Source organism: Coturnix japonica, chromosome 11 (genome assembly GCF_054131305.1).
Source record: "Coturnix japonica strain WE chromosome 11, WE-NBRP24, whole genome shotgun sequence".
Classification (NCBI taxonomy): Eukaryota; Metazoa; Chordata; class Aves; order Galliformes; family Phasianidae; genus Coturnix; species Coturnix japonica.
In genome coordinates, this window is record NC_140673.1 from 16,636,257 (window position 1) to 16,654,046 (window position 17,790).

General features: G+C 37.4%; 1 protein-coding gene across 5 annotated transcripts in view; it reads right to left on the reverse strand.

Annotated features, from left to right (window-relative positions):
* The window catches only part of PRKACB (protein kinase cAMP-activated catalytic subunit beta), a 62,353-nt gene that overhangs the window by 12,539 nt on the left and 32,024 nt on the right, over window positions 1-17,790 (reverse strand). For 3 of the 5 annotated variants that reach the window (XM_015870208.3, XM_015870206.3, XM_015870210.3), the window contains exons 2-3: window positions 3,321-3,382; window positions 2,281-2,409 (exon numbers count right to left, since the gene is read on the reverse strand). In XM_015870208.3, the coding sequence (XP_015725694.2) occupies window positions 2,281-2,409; window positions 3,321-3,382 (191 nt within the window). Of the gene's footprint in view, window positions 1-2,280; window positions 2,410-3,320; window positions 3,383-6,195; window positions 6,251-16,230; window positions 16,625-17,790 lie in introns of those variants that run through there. The other 2 variants (XM_015870211.3, XM_085512211.1) reach the window with 2 other exon arrangements.

Genomic DNA, 17,790 nt, shown 5'->3' on the forward strand with positions numbered 1-17,790 from the left:
AAAACAACCCAGTAAAAATCCAGTAATTCTGACTAAGCTAAGAAAGGCAGGAAATTGCATCACATATTTAATTCTGAATTTTGTTACAAGTGAACAAGAGTAAACTGATTTACTTTACAGAGTTCACACAATAGTGAGGAGAAGACTAAGAAAAACATACGTTCAAAGCTTCCATTCTTATGAGCAGTTACTTCAGTGATATTTCAATGAATTTTGCTTTTCTGCTTTATACCAAATTGCTTGGTGACAGAACTAAAAAATTAAATGCTACCTTCTTGAAATATATTACAGCATTAAGCTGCCAGCAAGGCAGCAAGCGGTAGATTGCTGATCACTGTTCTTCTCAGGAATCAGCCATTTGTTTCCTGATGTTAAACCCAATTTTACTTAATCCTTACTACCTAATTTATCTGTGTCTTATTTTGAGAATGTCAAAGTCACACTTATTTTCCGCACTGGAAACATAAAGATGTAGAAGGCTGATGAAAACGAGTCTGTTATCTCATGTCTTGAAAGCAAATGCAACTGCTATAAATAACAGACACGCATGTTACTCCAGTCCGCACTAAAACAGTGTTTAAATTTAACTATCCTTTAAATGAAAAAGGTATTAAAAAAGGTAGCTTTTTTCTTTAAAGAAATGTCATACAAAAGAAACTGTGAATTAAAAGCATTAAATCTCTTTTCAATTGCAGAATTTATAGACCAAATAAAACATTTGCACTGAAGCATATGAACAAGCTACAGCGGGGAAAAAAACAAACACCATGAATCAGCTCATTCATGGGAAGTGTCCCCTCTGTCCCCCAAAAGTTTTGCTACTGGAATTGTTTTGGCCACCAAAAAAAGCAAGCTAAGGTTATAGTTTGATACTGCAAAGCATTCAGCTTCTAGACAAGATTTAACCACTTTCGGCAGCTTCTGCTGTTAAATTAGTGGAGGGTGATTGAAGCAATAGCACTGCATTGGCCATCCATCCTGCTCAATATTCCTTTGAATATTTCTGAGAAGATCCGCCCTTTGTGATGAAGAACTCAAATTCTCCACAGAAACTTAATGAAACTGGCAGAAATTTCCACAAGGAAAGACAGCTGTGTTAAGGGATGACTGACAGGAAACCACCACCAAGAAGTAGTTCTTGCAATTAAAATACAAAACAAACCCTTCCCTCAAGTGTCTGAGCTCCTAACCACTTTTCTTGTTTGTAAAACAGCAGCTGGATTTCCCTGTGATCCCCTGTGATAACAGAGGGCAGCAATGCAGCCAGCCCTGGAACAAGAAGCAAGAAGTGACTAATTTCTCTATGCCTAAAAATCCCAAGGGCAACCTGGCTGGGCTAGAGAGGCAATGTTTCCACATGCCACACTTGGTTAATGTGCCTTGTGAGTCAGAAGAAAAACATTGTAATAAGGCTTCTTTGCAAGAGTGTTCCCCAATTCTAAAGGAGCTGGACAACAGCAGGCTGTGAAGAGCTCCCCTTGGGACCAACAGCTCAGTATGGCTGTATGCCATACACATAACACCTGGCACCACGGGACAAGATGCTGACACAAAGGTTTGCACACAAGGGCCATTCAAATGCCCAAGGCCTGATTCAAGCCCAAGCACTGGAATAAAATTGACCTGATAATTGCCTTGTGTACTTCATCACGGAACACTCCAGCCTTCTGCTGGCACACAAGAAGCCACCTAGCTTTCTAATGGAGAACCAATATAACTAGTTGCAAATACCTTTAAGCCTGTGAATGCTTTACTGTAAATCTACTACAATAATTAAAAAAGAAGTTTTCTTTTTTTTTTGCCAGATAATTTTCTAGCTACAGCTTTCCAATGTTCCATTTTCCAAGTCAGATAACTGGCTCTCCCCACAGGCACAGGATGCTCACACCCATCACACCCTGTTTTACAGTGAGACTTCTTGCAGAATTTCATCAGCCATAGCAAGGGAATAAAGTGTTGAAACTGTCTCAGCTGCCTTTCATTGACACTGTGTTGGGAAGTCTTGTCAATTTAAGTAGATACTTTCTGTCTTTAAAAAAAAAAAAGTTATAAAAGTCATAGAAGTATGCTAAAGCTGAAAGAGAAAAGAGCTCTCACAAGTAAAAATAATGCCAGAATGTATGCTATTAAGTAGCCTTATAAAGGAGTCTTAAATTCCACATTAAGGTTCAAATTCGCGCAACTGTACAAGCAAGAGAAACACAGTTTAGTCACAGTTACCAGATTTTGTCTACATCAAAACCTTCTGAACCACAAAAACACAGTAAAAACTGCACCAACCTTCTGTTTGTCCAGTATCTTCATGGCATAATACTGTTCTGTGGCTTTATGCTTCACCATCATAACTCTCCCAAATGATCCTGTTCCAAGAGTTTTTTGCCTCTCAAAATCATCTAGGCCAGCAGTATTCTATGAGTACAAGGATAAAATGATATTCACAATCTAATATCAAGAGGCAACAAAATATAGGCAACCTAGCGTTGTTATATGTTGTCACGCCTATCAAATTTTAATAAGATATTTTACATTTTACATATTTTACATTGCACTCATTAAAACAACAACAAAAAAGACTTAACTTAAAATACTAATTAACATTTCAATAATTTTTCTACACAGATGACAAATGCTTAGTAAGAAGGAATATTTAGGAGTAACTAGATCATGAATTTAAGGCACAGATAAATAAACACCCAATGCTCCACAAAGCAGAAAATTAGAGCAAAATTCTGGAACCAAACCACGTACATATTGTCTGAAAAAAATATCACTGACAGAATTTCAGCTATTCATTACCAAAGCATTTCAAATGCTGCTTCAATAAAATACTACCACCCTTTCCACTCTCCCCATACCTCCCCTCCAGGAAAAAGCCCACTCCCTTCACAGTTTAACTCTGAGCAGATTATTCTCTCACATTTCTCAGCTTGCCCACAAGCTTCATGCAGTATATTCATTCTTAATAACATAAGAAAATAACAGCAAGGTAAATTACAGATTCACCAGTGGTTGCTGCTATGAAGAGCCAGGTAAAACATGACCATAGATTTCAAGTTTTGCCATATTGATGGTAAACACAATTCACTACAAGAGAAATCAGTTGCTCAGTAAAACCATTTCATCAGCTCAGTCTAAAGATCTGAGAGTCTTTCCTGATGGACTTCAGTGACAAAATTGACATTCAACATGGAAACTCTTTTGAAAAAATGCGTTAAACTTATTTCAGTTTTCTCTGCTGCTTATTACACTGATGACACATTTACAACACATTATGAAAAAATGCAATATAGAAAATTATTGAATTATTAAATGATTGATACCTGAGGGGGGCTTTCCCATTTTCTTAAAAAGTCTTCTTTGGCTTTGGCTAGGAACTCTTTCACTGAAAACACACACAAAACCAACATATTAAATAACGTAAGTCAACATGGATGTGACAGAGATGCACTGTTTGCAAAATACATGAACTTCGCTATCAATTCCACTCTTCTATTCTTAAGGTACTATTTTCTATCTTCTATGGTGAGCACCAATGTCTCAGACTCCTAGTTATCTCCAGGTGATCTCTAAGCTTCCTGGAGTAACTACATTATTCCACACATATTACTTAAACTACACCAGCTCTGGTAGCTCAAAATACTGTGTAAGCAAGCAGGCTTTAAGGTGATACAAAACTTTCTTAATAGAACTGGGGAAAAAAACACAAGCACCTGATGTATAAGTAGCCATTTCACAAGAATAATTTAAAATATTTTTTTTCTTTCCTTTCAACTTATTAAGCATAAATGTCAGTCTCATTGCATCCCCTCCACCCCCATCACCTTTAAATAAAGACTTTTTGCAAGCTCCAGAACCAAAAGCACAGCATTTCTGCAAGCAAAGACAAAGCACAGGGCTACAACAACACTGCACATTAGACGTGCCCACAGTCAGAGAGTAAGTATTCTTAATTTTGCATTGAGATGCAAGGAGTGAATAAGTGCAAAGTTCTAGATGACCATTTAAAATGTGCACCAACATATTCTGTTCAGATAATCTTGTTGTATTTTTCTGAATATCAATTATCAGTCAGATCAAAGTAGGTTACCTAATGAATAGTCACTAATGAGAGGCATTTCAGAAATTGCCATGATTCTGAAAAAGTCACAGAATTGAGAAGAAAACATCATACTGGTTTTGTGTTTTCTGAATCACTACAAATAATAAGATGTTAATAACAGTGGATTTTCTGTATTATAACGTTCAGCCATAACCAATTTCAAAAAATACTCAGTAGCACGTTAAGATTATTCCAGTCAATATCTGGAACTATACAGTTTTGGATCTATGTTTTACTTTCTAATGCTCACAGAGACCTTTTTTCTTACCATACTTCTGTGACCAGTACAGCATCAACACTGTAAAAAACAATGGTAGCCCTGGAATAGACTGGTCACTAATTTTGGTTCTCTCTCCCTCTCAGCTGTGTTATGGCATTCAACTGTAGCAAAATACTCAAGAATGGGGAGCTTACAGCTCTCACCATCACTGGCTCCTATAGAACAGCATCAGTACAAGGGAAATTTTAGATAAAACGCCAAAAGACCTGGCAGACCTCAAGGTTAGAAAAGTGTTTTAAGACATGAGATCTGCTCAGCAATTTTGTCTTATGATAAACAGGTAATAATGTAGTCCTTCTCTCTATTACTTTAAACCTATGCATAAGTAGAATAGGAAAACATTTTATGTCAAAGGAATTACATTAATTTGGCATTTAAACCAACTGTGAGTTAAATGTAGTATAGCAGGGAGCCAATAAGATGTTAAGACAGTTGTCCCAAGTAGGGAAAAATATCTTCACTGTTTTGAAATTTTTTGGGCTACTCATTTAACGACTTCTAAAGATTCTCATTTGGTAAAGGACAGGATTTCCCATGACATGAAATTCTTAGCACAAAAAAGGAAATCTAGTGATGTCCAAGTTCATGTCTAATGGTCCCTCCTTCCACCAGGAGAACTGAGATGACTACTGATTAGATTGATGACTACCTGTATTTTTTGTTTTTTACATAAGCTGACACCAAAGTAATATGACTGTTACTTTTTTCTTAATGACAAAAAATTAAGATGATCAGTACAATTACCAAAGAGTCAAGCCTTCAGGCTTGTGGGCCTTCAAATTTACAGGGACATTGTTTAGTGGGCACAGTGGTGATGTATCGACAGTTGGACTAGATGATCTTAGTGGACTTTTCAAACCTTAATAATTCTAAGATTCTAAGCAGCTGAAGATAAGTAATGTCAGCTTTGTTTTAACGATACAAAGCATAGACAAAACACGAAGTTTTAATCTGCTCATGTTATTATGGTGCAACATTTCTTAAATATCCCTTTCAAAATTTCCACTGTTCATATAAGGAAATACTTTACATTTCCACATTTCTTACACTGCAATATATTTTTCAGTATTTATAAAAATACACCATGACATTTTCACGTAATCGTCGCCATCTGAGCTCTTCTTATGGAATAAAGAATGTTTATGAATAAAAAATTGAAATCCAGCTGGAAATGCTCAAACTGTGTGTTCATGGGAAAAACAAAGCCTAGTTTCTAGAAAAATCAAGAAGCCACAAGCTCTCCTTCAATAAAGGACATTTAAATTACTCTGCTTATGTTCCTTTTTCAGAAAGTGGCACTGAATGAGTATTTACAAAAGAAAGCTACCTAACGGTACTAATTGGTTCTCCAAGCCCTCATCTTTTAAGAGAAAAAGTACCAAATTTTGCTTGGTTCTCATGCTCAGAGGTCACCTGGGTTCCTACACCACACTGAAATTCAGATGTGACTTCCAAAATAATTTAGGCAACTTAAATGCACACACTCACGTCACTTCTGAAAACAGAGAAATACTTTTAAAAGATGAATCTTGATCATGAAACATTACGTCTTGCTACTGAGCTCACTTTATTTCTACCTTTCTAGTGCCAAATCAAAATTCATGCTAACTAGTTGTAGTTTGTAGTAGCCATTGGAATTATTTTGATGGTGCAAACAAACATTTATTAAATGATGACTTTGACGTTTTCCTCAAGTGCACATTTTTAGCCACTTTGCATTGCTAAAATGAGGACCCCCCTCCACCCCCCTCCATTTTCTCATCTTTAAATTGTTCCCAGCATCTGACTTTGGGCACTAATGAAAGAATGAGCATACCAAAGGTCTCTATAGGTCCCCAAAGGGTTTGCAGGAACATTCACCCACACAGATGGGATGATGAAGAGAGGAAAGAAAGAGAAAAAAAAATGTTTTATGCATTTCCACAACAAACACATAGAAAACACAAATACATTCCACCCTTTCCCCTCCCCACTCAGGGCTGGACCCTGCAATAAACCAGTTCTTTCCCACACAGACAGAATGACTCATGCTACACCACAAAATGTTTGAGCAAAGATTAACACATGAAAAATAAAAAAAGAAAGAAAAGAAAAACAACACATTAAAGGCAGCTAAACTCCATATGGAAAAGGATGTTGCATCACAGAAATAAGCACAGCTTACAACATTTCGAGAAGATCAAGTTGGCATCTTTAATAATTAACCTATTCCAAGACATACACACATCCAAGGAACTGATGCTAATAAAAGTGCATCTATCTTCATCACAGCATGCTGGATCACTATAAAACCTGGAATCGGGTGATCTTCCCACTACTTAGCACTTCACTCCAAAGGACGACATGTGTGAACTGCACACCATGTGGTGGGCAGCACAGAAATGGAAAAGTCTCCAAAAAAATTCACAACTGCATTTCAATCCCATCACCCAACAGCAGCAACAAAACCATCTAAAAAGCCTGAACCACACAGATGAAGTTACCATGCCCAAAATGTAACACATACTTGAATTCTCCACAGTAGCTGTACAGATATGATTTTGTTTTGTGCGATAAGCACAAGAAAGCTATGGATAAGACCCAAAAGTCTGGGAGCACCAATAAGGAACCAGCTGGAAGCAGAGAGACTACCACGGACCAGTGAGCATGAGCAGGTCCCACTGACCTAGCTCTCTCTGGCAGTCTCAGCCCTTAGCAGAAGCAAGTTTCATGCAAGGCAAACATCCAAAGCCACCGCAGGAAATCAGGGGAGATTCAGAAAAACATAGTTAAGAAATGGAGTAGTGATCAAGGAGTGAAGATCGAAAACTTTTTATAAAAATGAAAAACAAGTTTAATAACTTTTGCCTTGTCAGAGGGAGTCCTACAGGTACACAAAGGGCTGAATAATATACAAGGGATTATTTATGCAGTCACTTGTATATTGTAGATGATGTTGAGTCTAGGCCAATGGGCATCTGTACTCATAACAGAGGAAAAATGGCAATAAGTGGGGAAGCCTACTAAGGTGAAGCAGAGAGCAGGATAGAAATACATCAAGTTCATACTAAAACAGCCACATCCATTCACAGTGCCAGACAATGGCAGCTACCAGTTAGTTTTTAACAGTTTCCTGTTCAAATAAGCTTTGTTTTCGAGTGACAAGAGCCATCTGGTCCAGTGGGATGAAAAGGTGCTTGTTCAGAGCACCACAGGGAAACCTGCGGATAACTCCTTTGGTTCAGAGAGGCCACTGCTCCTCACATGCTCTGTGCCAGGAATCAGTGTGCTTAAAACTTCAGCTCGAGATTTAGAGGTAATACTAGGTAATACTACTAGCAAACAATGAGGTATTTAAAAACCAAGCAAACAAACAATAATCAAATCAATACCACAAAGTAAAACCAAAAAAATGAGCTCCCCCAAAACAAAGAAATGGACATTCCCACTCTCCACCTCTCTAGACTAAAGGAGATGTGGCAAATAGTATACTGCTAAAAAAAAATAATCTAACACAGCAGACGATATTTTTGTTTAATTATTTCATCGACAAAACTTTGTATGAAAAGTTAATAGGGTTAAAAAGAAATAACAAATGGCAGATGAATATTATAAAGAGTACCCTGGCCTGAAACAGTTTAAAAGCAAACGAATCTTAGAAACCTTCCTGAAAAACTTAATCAGTCTGGGATGTGTCAGCTGCAGGGGTGCAATCAGGGCTGTATTTGGTATTCTCAAGCACATCTCCCACAGTAGACAGCAAGCCAGAAATGTTATTTATTTATTTATTTATTTGGGGTGGGGGATGTATTTGGATAGGACTCATGGCAAAAAAGCAAGAACTAAACTGATTAAGACTAAACACTGGGCACCACTGCAAATTCACATATGCTGTGCTAAATGCCAATCTCTGCTTGGTATTTAGAATGCCCTTTATCAAAATACAATTCAATTTCTGTTCCAAAGCTGTAATATTTATCCCTTGAAATCTGGAATTGAATGGGTTATTTAATTTAAGTACCCAAATTTAATTTAATGGAAAATATGAGTAAGCGTGAAGAGATTCTGGTAAATATACTTGTATATTTCATTTTCATTAAAAAATAGGTTTATAGCCTTAAACATTATTGAGGTGTTAGCACAGGTCTCAGTGGTTCCTGTGCTTATAATATCGTACTATAGAAAGAAGTAGGAAGCATTTGAGTCAAGAGTTTCTAGCCCGTCTCTTACACCATTAATCTGCTGTCCTACATTTCTTTTGCACCTTTCAGTAGCAAGGCTTATAACAAGATATTTTTACTTAGGTAATTATTTAAAAATGAACATAACTATGTATTTAAAATTACGCATTTGAAGTATCCAGTTCACATTTCAGTAACTAGAACACACTTCAAAACAGAACCTAAAGCTGTATCACTGAAACAAACCATCAAGAAAACCAAAGGCTTCGTTTCTCACAAGGTGAAAAAGATGGGGAAAAACAGTCCAATGCAACTCTAAGGCTGCAACAGTGGACTGAAGTAATTCCCTTTGTAACACTGCAGTAGAACACACTGATTCTGTGGTGACAAACAGACCACTGACAATTCTGTCTTGTCTCTGCTCTAAGACACTAGAGGTAGATTAATCAACTCTCATCTATCGACTTTTTGATTTCAAGACCATCTAATATTTCAGTGGTTTTTTTTTTGTTTTGTTTTGTTTTTTTTTTAATTTCAATTATCATTAAAACTGGTGATGCAAAGCAAGCTAGTAAATTTACAATGGCGGCAGATAAAAATTTTCCTTCGTTTTTATGTACATGGAACATCTCTGAAATACAGGAACTAAAAGTTCTTAGGGAGTGAAGGATCACAAGAACTATTAACTTCATATAAGTTTGCTGTTAAAATGGAAGTACAATTGATTAATGTAACTACACACTGTAAATACTGCTAGGGAATACTAGGAACATGTGGTAAAAAGTAGAGAACAAAAAAGCATGGAAAAGCGAGAGAAAAAGGGAGAGGAACAGAATAAACAGTAAATGAAGAGCAACTGCAACTGCAGTGACTGAAGATCAGGAAAGCACTGGAATCTGATTTGGGGGAATGCATTGCAGAATTACCATTACGGCACAATGTAAAAAGAGAGATAAGAGGGATAATTTGCATTTTACAATGCAAAATATAGTATACAGGCAAAATCATCATTTATTATTTTTGAAGACTTGAGCTAGACAGTATTTTGGCAGTCTTATAAAAGAATATTAATCCTTTTCTTTTTGGTCCCCATTCAGGACTGCAGGCTACAATTTTAAGCTGTACATTAAACAAACCTTAATTCTTACTTACTCTTCATCTCTTGGCTGCCTTGAAGGCAACAGCCTGTACAAGAGATGTGACATATTTAGGCAAAAAGAGCTGGATTTTCAGCTATCGAAGATGATGCCTATCTTTGTTGAATTCTGAGTGGATAAAATTCTACTGTATGCAACTGCCACAGATTGACTTTCTTCCTTCTTCTACTTTTATTAGACAAACAAACAAACAAACAAACAAAAAAGAAACTTATTTCCAAATCTAATTTTTAGTCTTTTCCCCTCTGGCATCATTTTAAATAATAAAGTACTGGCCCAAGCAGAGGCAGCAAACTCTGCTAATGTCAGAAGAACAACAGATCAGGAGACAATCCAAGGACACAGGATCAAATCCAACTAACACTGAATCACTTAAAACATGAATCTCTGAAGAATTGCTTGAAAGTGCATAATGTAAATCAGAAAACCTATTCAGTCAAAATCACAACTGAGTCTCAAACTTGCTCTGCTCAGCAGAGCTGCACAGATCTAACTGCTCACAAAAAATCTTTTTCTAACAGAAAGAAAACACTGGTGAGAAGAAAAAAAAACATTCTTAATCTAAAAAAGAAATCAGAACCAAACCTCATTAAAATTTACAACTGAATAAGCTTCATTAAAATAAAAGGGACTCCTCCCTAAAGACACACACAGACAATGCAGTATTTGCCTGTTATACCAAGGCCTCTCTGCCAAAACCAATCACACAAAACTCATTAACCAAGCTAAGATTTAGTAGTCAAATCCTAATTTTTTATTGATAAGTTCTTGTGTACCTTTTCCCTATCCTAGAAGTGTTCACTGATGGGAATTATTCCAGCCTGCCAGGAGAAAACATCCATTTTTACCTTTCCTTTCCTGCAACAATCCACATGCTTTTTGGTTTAAAAGTCCAAGGAGCAGACGTTCAAAACTGGATTTGCAAGCTTGCAGTTCAGTGAGGACTGGTACAAACAAGCACTGCTTCCAAAAATCCCAATTCCATCCTTCTACGTTTTGTTCCTGCCTCTGTATCATGACCTTCCTTGAAAGAGCAAAAGCAGCCCGTGGCTGCCTGCCAAGCCAGGTTGGGGAACTAGGCCAGATTAAAAAGTAATGGACAGGAGGCAGGAGAGGACAAGGGAAGCTAATTTTAATCTAAAGCAACTCCCAGCTGTATTCATGACATGAATGCTTCTCCCAGGGTGAGGAAAGGGCAGTGGGGTGGAAACAGCTCTTGTTCTAAAGGAGAGTCACCTTATGGTAGATTAACACAGCCTGGAAGTACTGCACTGGACTACCAAAAAGGCTTCTGAGCAATAATTCTAATTTTAAGTTACTAATCTTCTATTATTTGATAAGTTAATTCTATTAGCTTAAAATTTAAAATTAATAAGAAATCAAAATCACTGTCAAACGCAGTACATAACACTCCCCACATATAAAATCAGATCATACATAAAATGTTACGTGAAGAAATGTTAAAAAACAAAATCCTCAACTATTAGACACTGATGAGATTTGTGAGGAATCAGGAATTGTGCTAACAATGCAGTACAATTCTCTACAGTTGCAGCTGAATCTCACTCAGCACACAATCGAAAGTGTAGCAAATACCACAGAATCTGTACTGCAAAGACCTCCTGCCTCTGTGAAACCTAACAGGTACCATTTTACAAAGAAAACTGAAAACTGTGCACAAATTGTGAAATTTCAAACACCTCTGTTTCTGCAGTGCATAAATTTCCATGGTTACCAAGCAGGAAAAAAAAAAAGAATAAATTTTAAGAATGAGTTCCAAGAGCAAAATTTTCTAGGGCACTACTAGAAAACATCACGTAACCATCTACACTCCCAAGTACAATTTCACGTTATGCTAGTTAAATGTGAATAAATAATCAGATTTTCCTCTTACCATCAAAAACCCACACCAAGCCAAATTCTATGTTATCTGCTATGTTCTACCTCAGTTTATCCCTATGCACTACAAGTACCAGTCAACTGGTTGGCATTAGCTTTCCTCTCTGTATTACTGTCCCCCCTCCCCTTTAGTGAAAGTTCACTGACTAGAAAGGATAAGCAGTTACTGAGCGGCTATCACTGCAGGTGTATTTTATGGTTACAATCCTAGAAACCGTGAGCAAAGATCTACAGGCAGTTGATCTGCACACTGACCAACAAATTCCCAGCAAACAGGCAACATCCTTCATAACACAGTTTATATCCAAGCACAAATAATCTTTTCTTTAGGAGTAACTCAAGTTTCATTAAATTCATTTTTCATTTGTATTCCAAACAAAGCATCTTTAGGGGATGCTGGATGCTGTGTAGATGCACATGGATGTAGGTCACCCAAAAAGAGGAGCTCTTGTGTTGCTCTTCCTTTTTTTTTTCCAATCAAGTATTTCAAAGCATCAAAATAACAGTAGATACACCAATCTTGGCTTAACTGTAACTCATTTCTATGTCCACTTCCCAGCCCTTACATTAACAAAACCATACACGATCCCAAGTACTTGCTCTGGAGTCAGTAACTTCACAGCTGTCAGAGTAAATCAGCAGAATAGCTCATCTCTGCAAGATTTGAGAATCTGACACATCACAACACTGACATGTCTCCCACAAAACATATTTCAATATTCATTTTCAGTATTTAGAGGAAGGAGTTGCCTTTCCTATCCAAGCAGTAGAGGTTCATTTATAACCTCAAATAGCAGATCGATTTTCTGAATAAGAAAACCTTACATAAATAAACACATTTCACAATTCAGCACATTGAGTGAGCAACATTTTGTTTGCCTTAGGATTAGGGAAGGAAAAAGTAGGTAAGAGTGTGTGATATCCATTCTGATGATGAATGGGACTGTAGAGGAAAACTGGTTAAAGTCAGTGCTTGTTTAGGTGAAAAAGTAGATATAATATTCACATACTGTAGATTAAACAAACAAAACCACACAAAATAAGAGATCCTAATGAGCTGTAGTACTTGACAGCAGCTACAGGAAATAAAAGAAAGCACCAAAACCATTAGTCAGGTTACAAAATTGCCCTTAGTAACCTCAAATATGTGACATTCATGCTGCACACTTTGGTCAACAACAGCAATGCCAGCAGCAGCTGTTAGAAGAACTAGCAACAAATAATTATAAAAACAATTTGAGATGTAAGCTAGAACACAAGGAGAAGAAAATCTCACTGGTTATATATATATATATATTAGAATCAAAACAGAAAGTAGAATAAACCACAGTTCAACAGAGATGCAAGATTACAACATAAAATACCCTTTACTCTCGAAGCAACACAAGTTTTATTAAACTAATCTTCTGCTAGTTCTCAAAACTAAGCACCCTGAGGGACTGTTCTTCGGATGGAGGCATTTTAAGAACTATGTCAAAGCAGCAACTCATGTTGCTTTTTCTTTCTTCAGATGGCTTGTATAAAGCCAGAACCAATATGAACCTGGCTCAACACCTAAGAAGTTACCTAATTCTATTGTCAGTGGCAAACTGGTAACAGAAAATTTTTGCAAGGAAGATACCTTCAAACCAACAAGGCACATATAGGAGCACATAAGTTTCCAGCAACTGAGTGCTCTATACCATCTCTTCAGTAGCAGGAACAATTGCTTCTTGAGGTCTTTCTCTACAACTATATGTATTGAGAGGAAAACTCATGCCATGCCTAGTAACAGTACTGACATGCCTCTAGATTTCTCATCTTATCACTTCCTTCCTATCCTGCAAACCAGTATATCTGGCACTGATAAATGCAGCCCTGTCTCTTTCTCTACATAATCAGCTTCTAAGCTCAGTCAGCCTAGACGTACAGCAGGTCTTCAGCTTCAAAACCCCTTTGTTACACATACTGTTACTGCACAATGGGAACCTTCAATCAACTCAGCTTTGCTCTGATACAACTCCGTATTTCTCAATTGCTAAAGTTTCAAATCCACTTCTACGAACTGGTTGTCCCTTGCTCTTAGAAGACTGTTGCAATACACACAGCTGAGATATTTATATTCTGTCCCTTCACCCATACTCCTGAAACACTCCTGTTCTCCAGTGCCTCCAATCTTGACAATAACTCATGAGAGGCTATCAGCATTGCTCACACTCCTCGTACTGCTCCATCTGTACACACATATGGGGACTACTATCTTAAGGGTGTCAATTTCAGGATCAGCAAATACTTCTTTATTTTCAGTACTGAAAGCACTAACTCAACTATGGACTTGGTGCTTCTAGGAGGATTAAGCCTCTTCCTAGTGAAACACCACAACAGCACCTTTCCTGCCCATTTTATCTGTTAAAGTATGTTCTGCTATTAAAATGAAACAAGCCCTAAATAAAAAAAAATAAAATTTTAAATTAAAAAAATTTTTAAAAAAAATCTCTTGAACTTTCCTAGAGGGGAAAAAGAAAAAAGTAAGCCAATCATACTCGCAATTGAAGAAAACATACTAATATTTCATCAGTTTTACTTCATATTGAAAGGAGAGCATCTGATTTTATCCACTTAAAGGGTGTAGTACTGCCACAGTGAAGACAACTGCAAAGGTGCACCAAACAGAAGAAGAAACTTAAATGGTGAAATATTTACAGCAAGGACTTAATCTAATCCTCCTGACAGGAAGCACAAGACATTTGCCTTTCACTAAGTCAAAACCAGTCTTTTGATTTGCCGACTATTTCCATTGGGAACTTGCACTTCAGTACACATTGCAGTTATTTATTTATCTTTTCAATGGACCTGGGAGCCTGGATGTCGAGGCGAACGTAATGTTCAGATGCACATTGTGCAGTAAAGCTCCATGGTAAAAAACAAAAAACAAACAAACAAAAAAAACAAGCCCACAAAAACCCCCCACAACGGTTGCTTCTTTTTCATTTATTTTCAGTAAGGAATTCATTCCCTTAAAATCACTCCGTCTTAAGAAGAGGAAAACAAAAAGAAGTAAATCTGAGATTGATATAACCAACTACCGCAAATGTTCATTCCTGTGGAAGCACCACACAACTATAAGGAAAAACAGAAAACAAAACAAAACAAAAGAAGCACAGTTCAGAAAAATCCAGCACTGGTGATGGTGAACAGAGACTTTCCAACTCATCATTTGATTCCTCTTCATCCACAGAAAAATGCAGCCATGTGATGCCAGCAACACACAGCAGAGCTGCAGGCTCACCCTCGCTCAGAGGAGCAGCTCCATAGGGGCAGTTGCCAACAGGGAGGTGATGCAGCCCTCTAACCAGCTCACAGCTCCACATACCCACAGCCACATGGGTGGGGGCTGGACCACCCCTCCAGGTCAGCCTGCCCTGAGCTATATTTCAGAGGCCATGATAATGTAACGTGGGTCTTCATAATTCATGGACTAAGTTCTGATAACTTGTCTTACAGCCATAATTGTACATTGTCGTATGTAACAATAGTGCATACTGTTACAATCCATACACCGAGGAAATGACGGCAATGTTTTCCTTTTCGGGGACGACGACCTCAAAACACTTGTATGAAATAAGTACATGCAAACCGATATTAGGCAAGGCAGTGGGATGGCTCCTCCCACTTTTTGTCTCATGCCTTTTACAAAACCAAAATCTTAACAGCAGACCTTTAAATTTGTAGGACAAAGCAAATCCATGCAGACACACACAGAAACTGTATCTAATTTTATCTGTTTTTTTTTTTTTCCTTTATAAGCAAACTTTAACCCTCTCAAGTCATTTCCCAAAGCTCCACATTTATCTGCTTGAAATGATATGGCACCATTGCAGAAACCATTACATTTGGGTATTTTGAAAACCATTTTCAAACGACATCTTCTAAAGAAATGAATGCACGTCGTTTAAACATTTAGCTACAAATTTTGGATAATATTTCAAGGAAGCATAAAGTACTTCATAATTCCACTAATTCAAAGTGCTTTACAACAAGCAGTCGCATTGTTTTTGGAAAGCAACCACCTGCCTGATAAGTTCACTGCACCCATTATAATATCTCATTTTAAATGTCACTCTCCTCCCCTACTTCCATGCAAGACCTGAACTATTCTGCTATCCCATCATTTAGAAAGAATAAAGACCAAAGAAAGATAAGCCGGTTCAGATGAAAACAACAAAAACCAGTTCAGACTTTTAGGTGATAATAATAATAATTTTAGAAGGGCTTTTTGACTTGTACCAATTCACAGAAGACGATCTATTAAGAATGGCACAGGAAAATAAGTGAAGCGACCCATAGAGCATACAATTATAAAATTCTCCATATCCGATTCTATGCCCTATTCAATGATTTGGAACAGTTATTTCTAAAAGAAAGCTTCAAAATAGAATTTCAAATGCTAAATACCAATTATGCAAAGCAAAATGTTTAATAAAACTGCTAATCTTTAAGACAGGTCATTTTTAGAATCCACAGTAAGTCGATTACAGAAACAAAGGGCTCTGTAGTCGATGTAGCTCTGCAGACAGGAAAGGGAAACGTGGTAGATTTTTCCTGACTGTGAAAACCGAACAAAAAATAGTGTCGAAGGAAATAGAAAAGACTTACCATTCATGCTGAAAAGCTAATTTTCAGAAACATATTGCTCCTAATATTAATCCAACAACTGCTGAAGTATGTTAATCTCTACAAAAATCAGTGCTTCTATCTCGAAACACAACTATACACTAACTGGAAACAGAAAGCACACAGAATCCAGAGAGCTTCTCTTCCTTACAAGCTCCTTGCGATGCAAAAATCTGTGAAGCACAAGATAGCAGTAGTAAACCAAAATCAATATTCAGCACACGGATATTTGGTTTTGCTCATTAACTACTTCTGTTCTGACCAATGCTACCTATTCATGTCTAAAGCAACTCAAAATGGCAGGGCGAAAAAAGCATGCAAACACCAGGAGGTTTTTAAGATGTTCTCAATTATATCAAGCACTGGTTGTTTCCATGGCAACCTTAGACCAGAATTATCTGTTGACTTGTACCCAACTAGTAGTTATTCTAAAGCTTCAATCAATTTGCACAATGTATTCTGCACAGTATTTCATATTTCAGTTGTATTTTTTAGTCTACATACATCTAGCAATTATTCAGCTAAATTTCTGTAAGTAATTCCACAGTATTTCAAATACATTGAGATGCTGAATCAGTCAGAGACCAAACAGATCTCCTATTCACCATCCGTCCATTTGCAATTTACAGACTATGAGAATCTGAAGATAATAAAAAGATGCAAGCGGTGCCTCTCCTGACCATGCCTGTTATTCCATGTTGTTAAAGTCATTCTCTTATTTTGCACAGACTCGTACAATGTTTGTAGCAGTTTAGGAACGAGAGATTCTCACTGATCTCACCGTCCCTGCAACCAACACCATGCAGCCTCATTTTCCTTTCCGCTTCCACATTCAGTCTTTCAAAGAGCAACAAACTATCAAGAAAACAAAACAAAGCAATCCACAAAAATAATCAAAACTTGGGTTCCACGTAACTGCAACCAGTCACATTCCAGACATCTGAAACTCAGAGAGAAGTGTGGCATTCCATTGCTTACCATCACATCCCTTTTGCCCTTTGCAGCACACCTGACCCCATTGCTGCCCATGCAGGCCGTGCTTTTACATATCCTCTGGGCCAGTTTTTACGAATAAATTCAAAGGCCTGAGGTATCCAGAGCAATCTCTGTCCCTACTGGATTCCAAAGATTTTACACAACAAATTCATTTCATCCGTAGGTCACTCTGAAAGTAATGCCTCCTATTATTTCCATGAAACTTACAACAGATGCGAAGAGCACAAAAATACTGTTTGACAGAGTAAATTCTCAGCTGCAAAACACTCTTTCGCTATGACCAGTTATGCATTTTCACCAGAGATAAATGACATCCTGCATGCTGCACTCGTAACAACCTGCACCAGCAGAGGTACCCACTGTTGACATTGTCACTACTGTAACACACCATCCACCACCACACTGTGCTCACATCCACTGTTTGACTTCCAAAAATATTCAGCAAGGGTTGATGAATATTAGTGGGTGCCTTTTATGGAGGAATTCAATGACACACTTTTGCTCCATATGCAGTTCTATGTCAGACACCATTCTGACAGACTGTCC